The sequence below is a fragment of the Chionomys nivalis genome, chromosome 13, assembly GCF_950005125.1.
Source record: "Chionomys nivalis chromosome 13, mChiNiv1.1, whole genome shotgun sequence".
NCBI lineage: Eukaryota > Metazoa > Chordata > Mammalia > Rodentia > Cricetidae > Chionomys > Chionomys nivalis.
The window spans coordinates 43,709,653-43,721,845 of record NC_080098.1 but is presented as its reverse complement, the minus strand read 5'-3'; the positions used below and the strand labels follow the sequence as shown (position 1 = coordinate 43,721,845).

The 12,193-nt window shown below is 44.8% G+C and overlaps 1 protein-coding gene across 3 annotated transcripts in view; it reads right to left on the bottom strand.

Moving 5' to 3' along the window:
- The window catches only part of Ripor2 (RHO family interacting cell polarization regulator 2), a 111,370-nt gene that overhangs the window by 47,655 nt on the left and 51,522 nt on the right, over nucleotides 1-12,193 (bottom strand). For all 3 annotated transcript variants that reach the window (XM_057787474.1, XM_057787475.1, XM_057787473.1), the window contains exons 2-5: nucleotides 5,319-5,445; nucleotides 3,516-3,671; nucleotides 2,265-2,343; nucleotides 749-772 (exon numbers count right to left, since the gene is read on the bottom strand). In XM_057787474.1, coding sequence (XP_057643457.1) covers nucleotides 749-772; nucleotides 2,265-2,343; nucleotides 3,516-3,671; nucleotides 5,319-5,445 — 386 coding nt within the window. The remainder of the gene's footprint in view (nucleotides 1-748; nucleotides 773-2,264; nucleotides 2,344-3,515; nucleotides 3,672-5,318; nucleotides 5,446-12,193) is intronic.

Sequence of the window (12,193 nt, the reverse complement as noted above, 5' to 3'; positions counted from 1 at the left end):
CAGATACAGCTGCTCATGCCAGTCCTATGAGTTATAAATACTGTTGTAACATACATTTGATTTAACTGCCCTTTAAAATATCTTCACAGAGAGTATACATGATTTGGCAATTGAGATAAAGCTATGTATATAGAATGGCACGGAGAGTGATATTGTAAACAACTAAAAAGGAAGGCACAAAAATCTCACTACTAAAGGGCCTGAAAGAATTTTGCCAATAAGAATAAATATATATATATTACATGAAATAAATATTACATGAAAAGAAATAACTAGAGTTAACTGGAATAATTTTTTCTATTTTCTATTTTTATTTTTTAAAAATATTATATATGGACTATATAGTGGAATATATATATATATATACATATATATATATATATTTTGGTGGCACAAAACAATTGCAGCATTTTCCAATCAGGGAAGTCTCATAGTTGATAAAAATGGCAGCTACTATTGAAGGCTACATGGTGAGGACCTCTAAATACAAATTCCAGATTCTCAGAAAGCAGAGCAAACACACAGCCTGGAGCCTGGCTTTCCCGCGAGTTGAATGCCCTTTGATTCTGTGGACCCTGATGTTCGTTCTTCCTCTTCATGGAGCAAAAAGAACAAAAAAAGGATTTTCCTTCCCAACACAAGAGCATCACTCTTTGTCTGGAAGCTTACTGTCCCCCAAAGGGCCTCTTACTGATATCTGCTCAAAGTGCAGAGTTTCACCATTCAGCCACAACCCGGGATGGCCTACCTTGTCTAGGTCATACAGCACACCCTGAAATGAAAGGAGGAACCCTTGGTTACAACACAGCGTCCTCAGAAATGTCGTCCACTTTAATAAATGATCCAGCTCACATTTCTACATAGCCCCACTAAATTCTACTGGATTTTGGGGGGTTTACTCTTAATGAGTAAAACTCTGGGTTGTTTGGAGTACCCTCCAGAGTCAGCCACGTCTGACCTCTGCGATTCTACAGCTGCACCCAGTTCTTGTAATCTCTCGGCAGCTTTAAGGGTTCATAAACAAAACCCAACAAAGTCTTATCTGCCAGCCAAGTGGAAGGTACACACATGTTCTCACACAGCTGCCAGGGGTGCCTATGCAGACTTGCCTGAGTTTGTGCTGCCTTGAAGGGTTAGCTGTGATAAATCACACTTTGGAAGGAACAAAATTAGTCCTGTCAATCCATCAGAATAGGGGACATTCACCACCCAGTCTGGATTCTAATGAGGCTCAGAGGCGCTTTCCCTCCCGTCTCTTTGTGACTTCTCCCCTTCCTTCCCTGCCAGTGGCTGAGCTGGCTAGTTTTTGACATAAGCCAGGGCCTTCTGAGGAGAGGGAATGCCAATGGAGAAAAATACTATCAGGCTGGCATGTAGGCAAGTCTGTGGGGTGTGTTCTTAATTAATAACTGGTGTGGGAGGGGCCAGCCCATTGTGGGTGGTGCCACCCCTGGACACGTGGTCCTGAGTACTGTAAGAAAGCAGGCTGAGCAAGGCTCGAGGAGGAAGACAGTAGAGCAGTAATCCCCCATGGCCTCTCTATGATGGAGTTTAGTTTGTGCGCTGAAATAAACTCTTCTGCAATCTGCATTTGGCTGTGGTGTTTATCACAGCAATAAGATGCAAACCAGGACACTGATCTATATTTACAGATTAAAGAGAAAGCAAATAAATGTTCTTATTTCTGAATTCTGAATGTATTAAGGAGATGCTTGAAAAACAACAACATTTCATTTTGTTGTATTCCTTAGAGTTTTCTTTTAAGGACTTATTTATGTATTTTATGTATATGAGTGCTTTGCCTGCTTGTTTATCTGTACACCAGAAGAGGACACCCCATCATGAGCTGCCATGTGGATGCTGGGAATTGAACTCAGGACTTCTGGAAGAGCAGCCAGTGCTCTTAACTGCTGAGCCATCTCTCCAGCTCCACTTAGGGAAGTTTTCAAAAAGCATCTTTATCATTATTTGATTATGAAGTATATCTACATAAACACGCAGAGGTCTCTCTATATTATAGCCCAGGCTGGCCATCTCCCCGCCTCAGCCTTCCTCTTGCTGGGTTTACAGGTGTGAGTCACCATGCTCAGCTCTTCTTCCTCCCAAAACATAAAACATACTTTCAGAGGCAATAGCTTTGCTATTTGTATCTGTTTTCCTTAAGCGCTCCTCTCCTCCCCACCCCTCCCCACCTCTGGTAAGCAAGGAGCAGAGACTCCCACCCTCCACCCTGTGTTAGCATCCTCATGGTCAGAGGGACCTACCAGGCGAGAGTTTCTTTTCATATCTTTTAACTGAGCGGTCAACTTGTCCAGCTCCGTCTGGTGAAACTCCAGGTACTCACTGCAAAGGTAAGACATCGTGGTGAGCTCTCATTTTCGGTGAGATCTGGGCTGTTACTGACCTTTGCCTTCTAAGAGGGGTTTAAGAATTGGAATGTCAGTCAGGTGGTGGCTCACACCTATAATCTCAGTACACCGGAGACTGAAGCAGGACTATTAGTATGTATTCTAGGCCAGCCTGGACTTCAAGTAACTCCCTGGCTAGCAAGGGTTACAGAGTGAGACCCTGCCCCTCTCTCCTCTTGAAAAGGAATCAAAACTTTGCTCTGTGACTGGGGAACATTTTGGAAAGACTAGGAGTTGCAGCTGATCTTGTCTAGTTTGAAGAGAGGAAGAGAGACGGTGCGGGTGCGGGGGGGGGGGCAGTTGCCACTGTGAGGATGAAAATCCAGAAATGAAAAGTCAACTGTGAGCGATGAGTTAGGCAGGACTTGGGGGACACAGTTTTGTCACCCAGTAGGGACTGCAAGTGCCTTATCAAATGCTAGGCAAGTTTTCTTCTGGTCAAACTGTCCTTATAGCACATTCAGGAAGGCTCCAGAGTGTTTGACTGTGTGTATGTTTGAGCCAGGTTGTATACTGTGCCATCCAGACTGACTTTGACCTTTAGATGATCCTCCTAACTTCGCCTCCGAGTGAAGGGTAGAATTACAGGTGTGATCAGCCACATCAGGGTCAGAACCCTTCCATAGCAATTTCTAGTTCAGCTATGTACATCCATCATCGTCTAAGGGAAGTCCAGCTCTGGAGGGAGTTAGCTATAAAACACCACTGTGTCAAGCCTCAAGCCTGCTTCAATGTCATGGATACGACATGCAATCCCAACCTGTTTCCCATCTGTGAGACTTATTAAAAACTGCCTCAATTATGGAACAAGAAGGAAACACCCAGCAGAATATGCTGGTGCACTTCTCTCTTCTGCAATCCCAGCACTGGACAGGTGGAGATGGGATCAGAACTGCAAGGCTATTGTCTATGTAGTGAGTTCAAGGCCAGCCTGAGGCATGAGACTCTGCCTCAAAACCAAACAAAAGAATAAAACAGTAGCAGCACACATGGCTGTTTCCAGAACTAATTTCCCAAGACTACTAGCTTTTAGGAAGGAAAAGGGTTATTTCAGGAAGGAAAAAGGTCTCCTTTCCCCACCGGGCATCGTCAGTCCATTATTCTTACTCAAGTCCATTTTTCAGAGCCCTGTAGACCTCTTCCACCCTCTTTGGCTGAGGCTCTTTAGGAGTGTTGTTATTTTTGTGCCCTAAATTGTGCATTTTCTTCAGCTTGGCTTGAGGCTTCTTGAGAGCAGATGCATTTTCAATGAAGGAGTTACACCTAAAGCAAGAGAAAAAAAGAGGCTATGAGTCTGGATGTCACAAAGACCCACCAGGGAAATGTCTTTTAAATCTTTGACTCCGTCCTAGTACCCTGGGGGAAGGTAGCACAGCCCTGGACAGCAACAGATTCCAGCTGGCTACCTTTCATTTCTTGATGTTTGTAGAAAGTTTCACTGAGAAGAGGCCCCCCTGGAGGCAGAGCCTAGCTTTGGGCTACGTGCTTTTCTGAGGGTACTCTTGTAGTCTAGCTCATAGGGACCGGGGATAAATGGTTCCGGGTGGAAACAATGAACAGGTAGAAGTCATATCCAACCGAAGGGAAAACAAATCTTTGTATCAGATACAAACTTATACCGCAGTAGAATGTGAGTGACACCTTTTTGGGTAACGTGCCAAAACATGACAAACAGCTAATTTTCCAAGGCATTAAACAAAAACACAAGGAGCTTGTACTTAGGTCTCTCTTTGCAGTACTATTTATTTTATTTTTCTTTAATTTTTTAATTGTGTTTTTTGTATGTGGTGTCTGTGAGTGTATGTACAGGTGCTAGCGCCTGTGTGTGCGCATGTCTAAAAGTGGGAAGTTGACTTTTGGGTATTGTCCTTTATCATTCTTCATACTCATCTTTTTGAGTCAGAATCTGTCTTGAAACCTGGAGCTCCCTTGGAAAGGGAGAGCATCGTCCCTCAGCCAAACCAAAGATGAGTTTCCTTGCATGTTACCCATCCCCTCTTCGTATTTCCTTGGTTTTATGGGTTTGATGAGAGGAGGAGATTCCAGGGAAAGTAGGGCCCAATTTACCAAGCCCAACTTTATGATATCAGCTCCCCAGAGTCCCTCTGTGAGGCATGGTCTCCATCCTCTGCATAATTTCATTCCAAGTACAGTCTCCAAAACAGGAAAGTGTGCTTGAAAGGGGGTTGGGAGTAAGGCAGTGGGAGTCTAACATGCTCTGGTCCATGTTTAACTGTGGCACCAGTTAGCATACCAACATGCGTGCTGACCCCCAGGCTCTCTCAGCATGGTAAGTACCTGTTACAGAGTCCGTGCCTGCATCCCGCTTCTTCTCTCCTGCTCCCAGCCCTAAGCTTCTCCAGCTCATCACAAGCTTCCCTTCCCCCAGCTTTTGATTCTGATATAACTCTACCATTTCAGCCATGCGCTCTCTTGGTCCTCTTTTAGCCCCTTTCTTGGTTTCCCTCCCTCACTCCTCCACCACACGCCTGCCCCATGCCCCAGTTTACTCTGCTGGCCACGTTCACTGAACTAATTTCTCTGTAAGCTCTGGATGCTTCCAGATGCCTCTGGCTGTACTCTTCCTCATAGCTACATTAAAAACCTTCCCCTCAGCAATGTCTTGGAGCGGTCATGTCCTCCCTTTTGGGGACATGACTGCTCAAAATAGCTAGGATAAGCTAGCCATTTATGTATGTGTACATATTGATGGCTAAGCTTATCCTAAACACTAAGACATCTTTGCACAAAGAATTCTAAGTGCTAAAAATGATAGCACTTAATTCTGGGTGTGCTATCTTTTCCACAAAGAGGACATTACCTACCACACGCATGCACCATGTGAGGCATGCACATCAGCACCTGCCTCTTTTTGCTGCTTCCCAGAAGGAGCGAGCACCTAGCACTTGCCTGGATCGCCTTTCCTGCAGGCCGCTAAAACCTGCAAAGGACTGGCTCCGGATGATGCCATTGGGCCCTCCAGGCGAGAAGGACTGGGATCCCACCAGCATGATTTCGGGGAGTCTGGTTGGCAGTCCTGTAAGACAGATGGAAGATCGTGGTGACTGTCAGGCAGGTTCCCACAGAAATCCCGAGCTTGTTGACATTCAGAGGTGTAACAAGGTGGAGTGACTCACCAGGTCCTGGTCATGAGGGGCATGAAATGCTTCTGAGACTCTCTAAGAAGGTGCGCATCCACTTATACCAAAACAAATACGACCACACAAAATCACTGCCACTTGGGTTTCCTTGGGGGGGAGGCATATGATGCACCTGTGTTCGTGTGTGTCGCATGTATATGGACATGTGTGCATACACATGTGGGCACGTAAGGTTGACGTAGGAATCTTCCTAGATAGTGTTCATCTTATTCATTCTCTCAGTCGAATGTAGAAATGGACCATATGGCTAGTTTACTTAGCTAGCCTGTTCCACAGATCCCATTTTCAACTTCAGTGTTGGAATTACAGGCCAACTGCTGTGCCTACTCAGAGTTTATGTGGGTTCTGACGATTGATACTTCATCTATAAGCCTGCATACTTTATTCACTGAGCTATTCCCCATCTTCCCAACTGGCCTATGTTTCCTTAGGAGTGTCCACTCACTCTTCCTTCCTTCCTCCCTCTCCTTCCCTCCCTCCTTTACTTCCTTCTTTTTCCTCCCTCCCTCTTTTCTTTTCCTTTTTTCTTTCCTCCCTCTCTCTTTCTTCTTCCCTCCCTCCCTTCTTTCCTTCATCCCTCCCTCCCTCCCTCCCTCCCTCCCTCCCTCCCTCCCTCCCCCTCTCTCCCTCTTTCCCTTCCTTTTCTTCCCTTCCATCTCCTTCCCCTCACCCCCCTTCTTTGTTAGGTTTGACCAAGGTTTACTAAGGATAAGAATATTTGTAACGGTTCAGTCCATTCAATTACAACAGCACTGCACACATGAGCCAACATCAAACTTTCAGATAGTCCAACAACCTGAAATTCAAAGCGTAGTCAGGGCTACAGAAGAGATTTTATTTGTAAGGCTGAAAACACGGGGTTTCTTTAAAGACGAACTTATTTAAACTCTTTCCCTCCTTCTCTCCTTATTTGGAAGATGAGACTGTGGCACTAAGTTCGCTGGACAAATAAGAAAGGGTAGAAGGGGCGCTCACAAAGGAAGTGATAATCTGGGTTAGTTAAGAAGGCGAGAGAGGTAAGAGGCCCGCAGAGTGCTCAAACCCTTTGGATCCTTTCTTCGGTTGTTTGTTTGGCTTTGTGAAGAGTCCTTGTGACAGACCAAGGTACGGTGTCACAAACACCGCTTCAGCTGGACAGAAGCCCAAGGTTAGTCCCCCAAGGGACTGTCCTAGAACTGTGAGGTAACCCTACCCATGTTCAACCAGGCAGCCTCAAAGCGTGTGCCATTGTCTCAGCAGGTGACATCAGGCCCAGGCAGGGGGTGAGCTAGCAGGATTGGGTGAGTGTCCCCGCTGAAGCCTCCCAAGGTAGACACACACCAATTAGCATCACCCATTGTTCTTTAAGGAACCTAGGAGAAGGAGAGGAGGCTAAACACTCAGAGAGCAGATGCCCCCACACTGTCACAGGGCTTTAAATCCACACCCCTCTGAAAATGGGCCTTATTGTAGGGACAAGGTGCTCCCTCACTGGAGGTCAGTCTGGGGATGGAAAGTAAGCTGGCTGCTCCATCGGATGGGACAGAAACCCCATAGCTGCAGAAGACAGAAGAAATTCTCTGGAATTTTAAATGCAGTGAAATAGAAATATGTGAAAGTAACAGGCGGCACAGTGACCAGACAACGACCCCGGTTACCCCACAAAGAAGCCCAGTTTCGTGAATTCTTCAACAAGTTCTCACAGTCGCTCTCTGGACCTTGGGTATCTAGGTATCCGTCTATATTTCACTGAGGACTTGGGCTTTGGGCTCACAGAGTCAGCTTCACACAGCATGACGCCCCCCCTGCCCACTTGTAAAAGTCATCGTGAAGGCACCATGGCTCGTTCTGTCTTCACTCCGTTGGCTTTTGTTTTTCCTTCCATGCTGAGGATTGCACCCAGGGCCTCCACATTCTAGGCGGGGGGCTCGGCCACTGAGCAAACTCCCACTCCTGGCTTCAATAACTCGACAGCCAAACGCTCATCTCCTTCTGTCTCCACTTTACAAATCTTTTAAATTTTATGTTATTATTTTATGTGTCTGGTTCTCTTGCCGGCAAGTACGTCTGTGCATCACAAGCTGGAAGGGCTAGCAGAGGCCAGATGGTGTCAGATGCCCTGAAACTGGAGTTACAGACGGCTGTGAGCTGCCAAGTGGGGTGCTGGGGATTGAACCCAGGCCGTCTAGAAAAGCAGCCAGTGCTCTTAACTGCAGCCCCAACTTGAGGAATCTGGTTAGTATTGTGTCTCGTTTTGTAAGTTGTTCAATAGGTCTAATAAAGCATAGACATTTGATTTAAAATGAGCAACAAACTTTAAAGCTGTTTAAAATATTTAACTGTTTCATACTTTCTAGATACTATGTGTGTATATTTTGTTGTTTCCTTTTGGAGTGGAGTCTCACTATGTTGCCTGAACTGTCTTGGAACTCACTAAACAGCAGCAATTCTCCTGCCTTAGCCTTCAAAGGGTGGTGCACACCTTTAATCCCAGCACTAGGGAGGCAGAGGCTGGTGGATCTCTGCAAGTTCAAGGCCAGCCTGGGCTACAAAGAGCTAGTTCCAGGATAGGCTCCAAAGCTACAGAGAAACCCTGTCTCAAAAAACCAAAATAAGAAAACAAAACAACAACAATAAAAAAGAGCTGGAATCAGAGGCAGGGTCTCACCACGCGGTACTTTGCGGTGTGGAGAAGGTTGCCACCTTTGCTCCTGTATGCTAGAATGGAAGTGTGCTGAAACTGGATATTTTTTTTCTTATTTTTTGCATCAGTAGATTAAGCTACAGTGGCCTGACTCCAAGCCTCAGGCATTCTAGGATAATAAATACAGGCAATGACCTGTTTATACAGCTGTTCAGAGGCCCCTCAGGTGATTTCAATGTTGAGCAGAGTTGAGAAGATGCTGCTTTAGAAATTCCACAAGCACAATAGGCTTGAAACAAAGAGAAGAAGAGAGCGAAGGGAAAACTGTCATGTTGGGTAAAATTTAAAACTCAGAAGAATACTACAATTTAACAAACCCAAATGTTTTCTCAAATTTTATTCTTCATTTTATCTTTATTTTATATTCCTTTATTTTGAGGCTGGGTATTGCTATATAACTCGGGCTAGCCGAGAACTCATTAAGGGGCCCAGGCTTGGTCTCCGTCTCCTGAATGCTGGGATTATTGTCCAGCATGTCTGGCTTGTTATTCAGTCGTAAGCTCTGTCTGCAAAATTCTAGTGTCATATTAGGTGAGTGACACGCTGTATTAGAAAGCCTGTGTTCCAGACTGTGCGATCTGCTCATTTCTCCTCTCCATCATGGGATGAAAGCGTCTAAGAGCAGGCGTTTGTGCAGGACTTTGGGACATACATGCTTTGGAAGATGACACAGTACGCAGAAACTTTTTACTAACTTCCTGTGGGGAACAGGTGACTGTTAGGAGCGTGGCTGGGGGAGGGGTTTAACTTCAATTCATCTCTTCATTCTAGTAATGAGCATGTGACCAGTTCTTTGCTACGGTTCTTCCAGCTTCTCTAGCCTTTAGAACATGGAAGTGATCTAGCAACTCTGCATCGCTAAGCATCTTTCTATCACTCCATGCCTGTTCTGGAAATTTGAATGTGAAATGTCCCCATAGACAAACGTGTTCGGAACTTTGTCTCCAGCTAGTGGCACCACTTTGGAAGGTTGTTGAACTTTTAGGAGGTCCCTGGAGGAGGTCAGTCACTGGGAGAGGGTCCGGGGATTTGATAGCATCACTCTCCTCTTCCCTTGCTTTCTGCTTTCAGACATCAGACACAAGGGACCTGTCACTATGCTTCTACCCCGCTGTGATGAACTACATCTCTTTGAACTACAGATCAATAACTGCCAAACTTCTGGAAGTTGCTTTGTGTCAGTATTTGGCCACAGCAAGAAGAAAAGTGACGAATCCATCTACTTTTATAGTTCTGTCTATGTTTCAATGTCCTCTGTCTTCAGACAGCTTGCTGCCTTCCTAGGAAGTGCCACAACTTTACCCATTACTGAAGTTTGCCCCACATACACCTCTTATACTATTCAACAGAGTGTAAGGGTTTGAGCCTGTATTTACCCCCCACTGAGTAATTTGCATTTTGATAGTGGATGCTCTATTCTACCAAATGTCTTAAAGAAAGTGCTAGTAGAATCGCAGTGCCACTGTTGGAAGGGACACGTGGTGAGTGTGTAAAACACACTCATCCTCTGGTATGTATGTCTTGAGGGACATACCTAAGGGCACAGAGAGGCACATAAGAGTCATTCATGTTTGAATGTATGTTTGTAACACTGAGGAATAGTAACCATGTTATTAGGCCTGGTGGAATGCTTGCCCATCATTCACAAGATCCTGGGTTCAATGCCCAGCACCATGCATGCACACACATCATCACAAGAGTGATTAATGCACTGTGCCTAAAGTCTATCATCGTGAAAACAGTGATAGGCAGAGAGGCACATGCATGTCATCCCTGCACTCAGGATGCTGAGACAGGGTGAGTGAATTCAAGGCCTGTCTTGGGCTATATAGTAAGATCTTGTCTCAAAACCCCAGTAAAACGTAAATAAGAACACTAAGCTATCATGTAATTTTCTTGAAGAAAGAACTCCAGGACATACTGGGTACCAGTACAATGCTAGGAATGAGAACAAACTCACAGAGAACTATGCGCATGGGTGGGAGTGGGTGGGAGCATACAGTTGTCTACGGACAGGTGGGATTGAGTGGTGGTCAGCAACACTGTAGTATGTTCTGCATGGTGTTCTTCCAGAGATTAATACATGTATTATTCATGGATGCAGAATTCCTTTTCTTGAGATTCTAGCCCCTTGGAGTTGGGAGCGGAGAGACGACAGCATATATACGAAATGTAAGATAGCTGTTGGGGCCAACTTTGTTTTTTACTTAGAAGCCTTTCAGAGAAGAAATATGATTTCCAAGAAACACTGTAGTATTTATATTTCATACATTTTGACTAGATTCAAGCAAGTCACAGCCCCCCATAATGTCCTTATTTTTATTTTTGAGCTATATATTAACTTACTGGTATTCATTCAAAAAAACCTGTTAGAGATTATACCAGATCTCCATTGCTATGCCTCTTCATATGAAACTACAGATTTGGTTGCTGTTACTCATCTTCAGGACTGCTGGAGCTTTGCAAGAACAAAAACAAAAACAAAACAAAAACAAAAAACAACCCACCCCCAAAAAAGACAAAACAACAACAACAACAACAAAACAACTTCTCAGGGCTGGAGAGATGCCTCAGATGTTAAGAACACTGGCTACTCTTCCAGAGGACCAGGGTTTGAGCCCCAGCAACATCCACATGAGGTAGCTCACAACCTTATGGTCTGATTCCCTCTTCTGGCCCCTTTGACCTTGCAAGCATGTGGTGCAATATGCATGTATGCCTGTGGTGCCCACACATACATGCAGACAAAACACTCATACATGTAAAAAATACAAAAAATTAAAAGACTTTGGTCTTTTTGAAAATTACAGCTAAATCAATATTTATCTTTATGCATTAAAGCCCAGAAAGGGGGTTGGTTTTATCTGTGGGGATATGGTTCAGTAACTAAGGGCAATTGCTTCTCTTCTAGAGGACCTTAGTTTGGTTTCCAGCACCCACACTAGGTGACTTACATCCACCTGAATGTAACACAGCTCCAGGGTATCTGATGCATTGTTTTTTGGTATCAACACACATGCATGCATAAACACACGTGTGCGCGCTCACACACACACATACACACACACCCCAGGATATTTTGAAATTAGAGTGATGAGATTTTGCTGAATCAGAAGGCAGGTTTGGGACAAGGGCACTGAGCAAGGAGGCAGTGTGGGAAGTTCTTCTGTCTATGTGTTGCTTTTATTGGTTAATGAATAAAATATTTGCTTTTGGCCAATGACTTAACAGAATATAGCCAGGCTGGAAAAGATTTATAGAGAGAGTAGGTGGAGTCAGAGAGAAGCCATGTAGCCCTGCCAGAGACAGACGCTGGCTGGAACATTATTACCAGGTAAGCCACAGCCATGTGGTGATACACAGATGAATAGAAATGGGTTAATTTAAGATGTAAGAGCTAGCTAGAAATATGCTTAAGCTATTGGCCAGGCAGTGTTTTAAATGATGTAGTTTCTGTGTGATTTTTTTTGAGTCAGGGTGGTCAGAAAGAACAAACAGCCTCTTACAACAAGGAGGTGTGAAGAGGTTGAGGCAGATAGAAAGAGATTAAGGTGACTGACTACTTCCCCCTTATCACACCAAGCCTCACACTGTGATTGGTCCAGAAAGGACAGGTAAGAACAGGACTGCAAATCAGGGCTACCAGGAGAACTTAGTGATGCTGAGGAGTCAGTGATGGGAATCAGCGTGGGAAGGCTGACTGCTTGGAGACTGACTATGAAGACCGTAGCTCATTAATGCCACCAGAATTCATGATGGAATGACATCTGGGACTTAGTCTGGGTGACAGCTCTACTTTGTGTCATGCTTTTATTAGCTGGCATCCCGACTTACAAAACATGCTGTGGTTCGGTGAGCTTGTGTTTACAAATTTCTCCCCTCAAATGTCAACAGCTCCTCCAGGACTAGCAGGGTTAGGTATGGCAAGGGGCAGATCTCCA